Source organism: Lagopus muta, chromosome Z (assembly GCF_023343835.1).
Source record: "Lagopus muta isolate bLagMut1 chromosome Z, bLagMut1 primary, whole genome shotgun sequence".
In the NCBI taxonomy this organism is placed as follows: Eukaryota; Metazoa; Chordata; class Aves; order Galliformes; family Phasianidae; genus Lagopus; species Lagopus muta.
This window is the reverse complement of record NC_064472.1, coordinates 963,189-971,853: the sequence shown is the minus strand read 5'-3', so window position 1 is coordinate 971,853 and position 8,665 is coordinate 963,189. Positions and strand designations below refer to the sequence as shown.

At 54.6% G+C, this 8,665-nt stretch overlaps 1 protein-coding gene across 1 annotated transcript in view; it reads left to right on the top strand.

Moving 5' to 3' along the window:
* TCF4 (transcription factor 4) overlaps positions 1-8,665 on the top strand; it is a 150,505-nt gene that overhangs the window by 82,205 nt on the left and 59,635 nt on the right. Inside the window, 1 exon segment of the mRNA XM_048930550.1 lies at positions 7,184-7,248. Within this exon segment, the coding sequence (XP_048786507.1) occupies positions 7,184-7,248 (65 nt within the window).

Genomic DNA, 8,665 nt, shown 5'->3' with positions numbered 1-8,665 from the left:
GCAAAGAGGAGACGCGCAGTTGATTCCCCTTAAGAGAGTGACCTATATGCCACAAAATTTTACCCACGTAAAGAGGCATTATCCCTGTCACTGACCCTAGCAGGCTGCATGTCACAACCATTTAAATTTGTCTGGACTTAACAGATTGTGCAAACGGTTCAGAATCGAGTGCTTAGGAATAATAAAGGCTTGTCATTTCAACTTAGGCGGCGCGGCGCAGCCCGCGATGGCCGAGGGATGAGTATTATTTATGGTGACCTACATGTAACCTAAGCCGCCTGGCTTGTAGACCTTATAAATTAAGTGCATCTCCCAAGGCTACTGCAACTTTAAAAAGAACGTATTATCTGATAAGGAACCCAAAGAGCCCATTACCACGGGCTGTGCAGCAGAGGTTGAGGCTGGGAGCGGTGGTCCTGTGCCGGGTAGCGGCGGCGCTGTGTGCGCTCCGTGTGGACACTGAGCTGTGCCACAGCCCTTGAGGGATTGTGCTGGCTGTGTGCTCATCAGCACCCAGCCTGACGGCTCCGGAGCACCAGCAGGCACGGGGAACTTTGTGCTACAGAAAACATAACCCAGCAGCTTGGAAACCCGGCACGACCCGTGGTGAAATTCTGCCCTGGGTCAGGTGTTAAAAAATTCCACCTGAATTCAGCGGAGTGCAAATGGAAAGAAGAGTTGGCTGGAAGGTGATACTGCAGTTTGGTGGAGGAATTAAGGCATTTAGGGTAGAAGTGGGGCCTGATACGCCTGGCTGCATTGGGTGGCAATGCAGGCTGCGTTCCACTGCGTCGGTCTGAGTGTTGCTGCCCGGCGTGGCGGCCCTCCCATACATACAGTTTGCATTGAGGGCCAGGCACGAGGGCTGCTGCTTCGCCTTTGGGACTGTAAGATTTGGAGCTGGTGTGGCAGTGCAGCAAAGCCCATCCTTCCAGCCTTCCTGACTTTGCTTCCACGAGGCAGCCCTGTCGTTTTCCATCGGCACTGCTGCAGAGCTGTGTGCTCTGCCATGAGTTTGTCTGTATTCTCAGCCCCAACCACTCCCATAGCGCTGAGGAAATGTCAGTCCTGGAGTGGAAACCTCTTACCAGGGTGTGCATGCCCTCTGCTGGATGTCGCCGACTGGAGCCTGGTGGGCATTCCGTGGCGTTGCAGTGTAGGGGTGCTTTGCCATCCCCGGAGATGCCCGCAGCTCGTTTTCTCTGCCCAGGCAATTCAAATCATCTCTTCTGAATCGCTTTTCATCCAACAAAATTGTAGCTGAAATAAAGGCTTTTTCTTAGATTTGCTGCGTGGAGCGGTGTTACAAAGGAATGCCATTTTGGTGGCAGCGTGCCGCTGGGTGCTTAAATCTCAGCCTCGTGCACTGCTGCAGACCCAGGTTTGAAAACTGGGGGGAAATGGAGGATAGAGGGCTGCAGAGACAGCGACACCAACACGTTCTAACTGTGCTGTGCCATCAGGCTCTGCAGAAGGGAGGTGCAGGTCCCCCCCAGCCGCTGTGATCCGCTTTCCCCACTCGTAGCCGTCGTGCTTTGTTTCAGTGGCCTTTTAACGGACGGCGTGAGACGCGGAGCGCTTTGCACCGCTTGGACTTGGAGCCTGAGCTTCGGCTCTGGGGAGGTTTATTGTCCTCTTTCCGTTCTCCATCTTTCATGGCCTCAGATCCTTGTCTGACGACTTTCGAAGCGGTTCGGTTTCCATGCTGGAGTGAAGGCCCTGGTTTCCACAGGGGCGATGAGGACCCCCGGCGCGGTCCCCAAACGAGCAGGGATGGCCTGCAGTGCGCTACAGGAGGAGCACTGCGATGCTGACCCAGGGTGAAGCATCGCTCAGTGCTTTACGTGTGGTTCTGCACCGCTTTCGGCTCTGGAGAGCCATTGCAGCGATGGTTTCTCTTGTGCCTTTACGGCAGCTCTGCCCTTGCGGCCGTTCTGATCCTCTTGTGTTGTGCAGTGCGTTTGGTTTTTTGGCTCTGCGGTGCCTGTCGTCGTCGTGGTCCCGTTTCTCTGCAGAGCAGAGCTGTCTCTTATTTCCAGAGGTGTGCAGGTGTGCAGGCTTGGATTTCCTGTATTTGCCCCACATTTCTGTGGACAAATGCACAGTCGTTCTGTTTGAATGCCGTGTTTAATTACAAAGGGTTCGTTCTGGTCTCAGAGCATGGAGTCGGTAAGGAGGCACGGCGATGCTCCTTGCCCGCAGGGTGCAGCGCCGTCCTGCTGGGTCCCCGCTTGCAGCCCTGGCCCTGAGGTGGCAGCGCCTCCATGTCCTCCCTTGAATTTCAAGGCGCCCAAAGCCTGTTGCAGGGAGCGCAGCGTGCTTGTTCTCATTGCGTTGGGTCATGGTCAGTCCTGCAGTGCTCCTGCATCGGCAAGGCAAATAAGTGAACATCAGTGCCAAACCCTGCTTGTGTAGGACAGCGTGATGATCTTTGTAGTCTGATTGCTTTTGGAAGGAACGAAGAGGGCCGGGGGCCATTTCAGGTGTAGCTGGTGTAGAATCTGGTCTTCAGTATTCTGTCTTCACACTCCTGTTGTTTCAAATGCCATTTTGCCCCAGCTATTCTGTTCTAAAAGCAGGCGGACCAAGAAGTCACGTCCTGCCCTGTAATAGATGCTGGTATTCGGTGGATTACAGAAATAGACCGAGCAATTTGCCTCAGTCTTTTGGTACGGGTCCAATATTTCATGAACCGAGATTGATGGCAGAAAAGCATTTTTTTTTCTGTAAAGGAATGAAGCCCGGAGGGGAGCGCGGGCTGTGGGGCTGTGGGGTCAGAGCTCCGTGTGAGCCTTGCACTGATGCTGATGATCGATATCAGTGTTAGAATGGCAGCGAGCGGCTCGAAGGCGCAGCCAGCCTGTGTCGGTGGCCATAGGGCTGCTGGGGAGCACAGGCAGCAGTGGGGAGAGCGGTGGTGACGGACCGCTTCTGCCCTCGGTTCGTTCAGCTCCGAGCTGTGACTTGATTTCAGTGCGGATTTTAGGGTTTAATGGGTTTTAGGGTTTAATTGGCGTTTTGATGTTAAATGGAAGCAAAAAAATCCTGCCCTTGTGATAGCACGCGCTCTGGCATCCTCACGCTTCTTTATGAACCGTTCCTGGGTGCTGCGCATCCACGTAAGGGGGAAAATCCTCTTCCATGCCACAAAGGTCTCTTCTTCTTTGGGGCAGGTGCCGTTGGAATCGTGGGGATCCATAACCTTCCCTTGGCTTTGTGTCTGGTTTGCGGTTTTCTTCAGATCAGATGCTGTATCTGCGCACGTTCCTGCACAAACTTTGCTTTCAAATCTATTAGATTCGTTTCGTATTGTCTGCACTTCACATACGGCACAAAGCTCATTACCATGACACTTCCATCAGCATCGGGCGAGATTCTTTGTGATGTAAAACACGCTGTTCAGGACCTCTCGGCAATAAATGGGATATTTTGACTGTATATCCCACGGCAGGAAGCACGGTACTGTTGGAGGAATATGTGTACATAGCCGAGGTCACGGCGGAGCTGCGCCGCCCGAGCGGGGATGGCGCCTGGCTCTCCTGCCACTCGTGCTCCCCCCAAAAATGCGTCTACCTTCTAAACTTGCTCATTTTTTCCCTTGGCAAGAACAAACGTGTCCAAAACTGCCTTTGTAAGAGAGCAGTTGGTGCTTGGCTGCCGTGGCGCCGAGCCCCGCGCAGCTGCTCGGGGATGGTTGGTCTCCATTGGGGAGCACCTGGGACCTGCGCTGCAGGAAGGGACGAATCCTACAAACGCAGTCGCGAGAAGGAAGGTGAGGAAAACTGCAGAGCTGGGCAGAACCGATGCGAAACTCTGAACATTTGCTGCATTTTCTTCAAATTTCCTTGTTTTTTTTTATTTTTTTCAGGTAGGTTTCCCATCTTTGGTCTAACCAGGAGCTTAAACCCCAAGCGTAGGGGCGTCGGAAAACCTGGCTTGCAATATTTGGGTTCAAACAGTGAAAGAAAGCAAAAAAATAGGCCAAAATGAAATGAAAAGACCGAATGGAAGCCGTTTATAGAAGCAGCCTCACTTCCCCTTCCTCCGCAGGTGGAAGGAGCCCGTCCTGCCCCCGCTGCTGCCCATGGCTGGGAGCCGAGGGGGAGGCGATGGCTGCGCTCGTGCTTTGGAAGTTGCTTACATTTTCTACTTAATTCGATTCATCTTTCAAAGTGCACCGTGGAAAGGCGAGTGGCTTCGCTATTGATGGGTTGGCAATCGTAGGACGCTTTCATTTTTATTTTCTATTTTTTTATGGGTTTTTTTTCGACAAAAAATGCGGGCGCAGTATTTATGGAGGCATGGTTTTAGTTCCGGGCAGATAAGCGTCGTTGTTTTCTGAAGTACTCGCAGAGCACAGCCTTGAGATGCAGCGTTTGTCAGAAGGCAGGAGCTGCCTGGAGTTCTTCCTTTGTCTCTCCGTTGATTGGCACGCATTGTGCCAATTAATGCAACATATAGATACGCGGCCGCACGCGCCGAGGTGCCACGTCCGGCCGTGGCGAAGGCTCTGCTGCTTTAACCCAAAGAATAACAGCTCCCCAAAGTTGCTGACCGCCTTTGTAGGTCAGCTCCTGCCGCGGCCGCGCTCCACGTCCTGCTGACCCGACCACGGAAGGATGGGCGCTTTGCTGCCGAGCGCTGCTGGCGGGCGGCGCGGCGTTCGGCGCTGGGTGCCGAAGGTGGAGAGAATTAACGGCAAATGTGGCCAGATCTCTTGCCTTCATTTCAGACTCCCCTTCTTATTTCTCTCATGTTTTTTCTATTTATTTTTTTCCCTCCCCCTCTCCCCCCCCGCCTCCTCCCTTTCCCCGGCTCTCAACAAACACCACAAACGGGTACTTTTGGGCTGTAAAATACGGACGGCGGTGCTCCATGCGGTAAAAGGCTCGAACGATTAATGCTACCCTTATGCCTCCTTTGAGTAGTTTTAGCCATGGGGCTTGGCACTGCCACCATTGTCTTTGTGCCAAAAAATATCCGCAGCGGCTGCCGCATTCTAGTACTAGAGGGTTGTCTCGAAAATTCCGCAGTGAATGCGTCGGGTGTCTGCATGGCTGTGGACGCTTCTCTCCTGTTTAAAACACCGAATCAAAAAGGGGGAGAGAGAACCCCGAGCTTTTGCAGAGCCTGGGCAACACGCGGCGCGGGTCCGAGGGGCTGAGGATGGCGCGGAGCCGCGCAGGGAGCGCAGAAATTGGGGAGAGGCTTTTTGTATCTGGCAGCACAAATAGTTGCGTGCGGAGCCCACTCTCGCATATTATCAGCGCTCTTGCAAATTTTATTATCTGAAACAAATGTGCCAGTGAATTTGAAGCAGAAAATCGACATCAAGACTGGAGCGAATTTTCAACGGACAGTTTGTACAAAAGATATTTCTCTTCTTCTCCCCCCCCCTCCCCTCCCCGCGGCCCCCCACCCTCAAATGAAACGTAACGCCGCTACAAAAAGTATGATAATTCCGTAATTACATAGTGAAAATCTACGGATGTGAATCTCTTTTAACAGTGCCTTGACTTCGCCGTGGATTTTGGCTGTTTGTTCGTAATGCAGAGGGCAGATTCCTGGCCGTGCACGGGAACAACGGTGGCGGGGAGGCGATAAAGTTGAAGGCTGACACGGGCAGAACGAAACGCGTTCTCTCGTGGTCTCCAGAGCCCTGTGTTTGGTGGTAAAAGTGGATGCTGGAGATGAAATCTTTACAGGGAGCATAATCCTAAAATAAAAAAGAAAAAGAAGTCAATCTCCTGCTGGCTGCTGTGCCGCTTTGGTACCTCGCAGACTTCGACAGAGTCCTGGACGAGTGCCCATTGATGTCATGGAAACACTCAAATTACTGAGAATGATTCATGTCTATGCTGTTCTCTTATCCTCCCCCACACAAATAGAAGTCGATTTTAACCCTGACAACTTGTAATTTGCAGCGGGTTTATTTTTGTATCCGGATAAATATTTTTTAACAACTGAAATTAAGACGAGGCTGCCGGTGTCTGCGCTGCGCGGGTGCTGGGCTGCCGTGGCCCTCGGGTTGCTCCCGGCACGCGGCCCTGCCCCACTGCCTCCACTTATGGGGCTGTTGCGTTGGGGGCCTTGGGCCGTGCGCCTCTCCTCGTTGTTCCCATCCCGAGTTGTTGCTGCAGAGGCTTTTTGGTGCTCGGAGCCCAGGGGGCCGCGTGGCGGGCGATGCGTGCTTTCCCCGCAGCCAGGCACGAGGGCTTCCAAAAGTTGCGATGTGTGCAGACGCCCCCCTGCGTCGCCGATGCGTTCGGGGGGGGAGGAAAACAGCAAAAGCAATGACTAGCAGGCGGCCAGAGGAAGCGGTGCGGTCTGGTGTTGTGGTGGGGGAAGATGTGAGATGTGCTCGGTTCCCCGGGGCCGGCAGTGCTGCTGGGGCACGGGGACGGAGCGGGCAGCCCTGCCCTGCCGCAGCTTTGCTCTGCTGCGGCCTCGGTGCTCGCGGTGCTGCTGGCCGTTCTGCCTCCCCCCGTGGCTGCCCGCGCCGTAAGGGTGGTCTGTTGGTGTCAATATGTTTTGTATCAGCCCTCTTGACTGCTCTTTGTCTCCTTAGCACGTGGTGTAGTGCTACTCAGCCATGACTTAATGCTCTGCAGAAACCACCTCTTTCCTCCTTGGTTTTGCTCGAGTCTGCCCATTCAAACCTGAAAGAACCTTTATTTTCCTTTGTAAATACAGCCTTGGCCGTAACCAGTGCTGCGAGGCGGGCTGCCGGAGCTGCGTGCTGAGGGCAGCCCGGAGCAAAACCCAGCATGAGCTGTGGTCTGTGGGGCCGGCAGCGCGCAGCAGCGGCGGCGGTGGGCCCTCCTGGAGCCGTCCCCGTCCCGGTGTCACTGCAGCGCCTGGGGAACGGCCGCAGCACGAGGCGCAGCGCAGCCCTGGGGATGGGCACTGCCTGGAGAGCTGTGCTGGGCTGGCCGAGTCCTTCTGCATCCCATCCTGGGGCGGTGCAGCCGGGCTGGGCAAGTTCATTGCGCGCCGCCATCCTCGGCAGGAAGAGCCGTTCGTGCTCTGCTGCTCCCTGCGTGCGTTGCACGGCCAGCAGCGCCTGTTTTGTGCATGTAAGCAGCGCTGGGAAACGTGGGGAACATCCTGTGAAGCACTTGGAGAAGCTGTACGTGCACATGCCATCGCGTTGGTCACACGTCTCCTTCTTCTCTCCCAACAGGTAAAACAGAAAGGGGATCATACTCATCGTACGGAAGAGACTCGAGTTTGCAGGGTTGCCACCAGGTAAGCGGGATCCTGCTTGGCGCGGCGATGAGAGATGTGAGAAGAAGGGTCTGCAGCTTCGTGCTGTGCCCCTGGGCTGGAGGTGTGGGCAGCCTCTGCTGCGCTGCAGGGCGGCCGCCGGTTGTGGCCCTGCGCTGATGGAGCCCCGAGGGTCCCTTCTGTGCAGCCCAACCTCAGCAGTGACACAAGTGGCAGCGCGTGGGGAGCTCGTGTCGGCCCCCGGCTCTGGGTGGCGAGCACCGTAAATCATAGCTTGCGCAGGATCTGTACGATGTTGTGTGAAAACAAGGTTGTACCGAAGGGATAAAAATGTCTGTGGAAATATGATTTGTTGTCCCTTTTTGTTTCTGAATTGGTTTTGGCTGGAAGTCAAGGCCAGCAGGCTAACAGCAAAGCCGTCTCAAGGGAAGCGTGCGTGAGCTCGAGAAATAAGAGTAGTTTAATTAAATAATAAAGCGCCAGCGCGACACAAAGGTGCAGTGCGTGTGCGCGCGCCGCTGCGCGCTCTGCATTTGCATGCTTTTAGGCCTCCAGAGAAAGTCTGAGCCTAAAAATACCATCGATAGCCAAAAGTCCGTCCTTTGTTTCGAGACAATCGGTTTCTTTACACGGCGCTTTCTTTTTAATTCCAGTTGCAGCATTAATCGTGCGTTCACATTCATTTCGCTCGTGGAGGATGCTGGGCTTCCTTTCTCTAAGTGCGGCAGCCTCTTACTTTGGAAAAGTATTGGGAGAATTTAACAGCCTTCTTAATATTCAAAGCTTTATGCTGTTTGAATCTGCCAGGGCAAAAATAACGAGCCACGAAGGCAGCCAAAATGCGTATTATTTCCCCGTAGGAAAGGGAGGTGCTTGATCCCTTCATCCCGTGTGCGTCGGTAATGTGGGGCTGAGGTCTGCTGGTGTATTTTGGAAGCAGCCCTCGTGCAGCACAGAGGAATGGATGGGTTGGAGCCTGTGTGGATTTCCTCATCCTGAATGGGGCAGGATGGACAGGCAGGCTGCAAAGCGACGGGCTTACAGGTGTGTGGAGCCGCGTGGTGGTGAAGCTGGCCGTGTTCAAGGCCAGGTTGGATGGGGCCCTGAGCAACCCGGTCTGGTGTGAAACGTGGAGGTTGGTGGCCCTGCCTGCAGCAGGGGGTTGGAGACGCGTGATCCTTGAGGTCCCTTCCAACCCGGGCCGTTCTGCGATCCTGTGAAGTCCTCGGTGTGGAAGGAAGGCAGTGCGCCCTGTGTCCGCCTGTGGCAGAGCAGGGGCTGCAGGAGGGGCCTGGGGGCGCTGCCTTGTCCTGGCCCCGAGCAGCGATGTCAGTTCTCAGCTGGGCTCCTGCACTGGGAGCTGCTCTGTGCTCTTCAGTTTCTGTGCTGTACGGAGAGCCTTAGTGTGGCTCCCATGCTCCTGTATCCATGAGTTGGA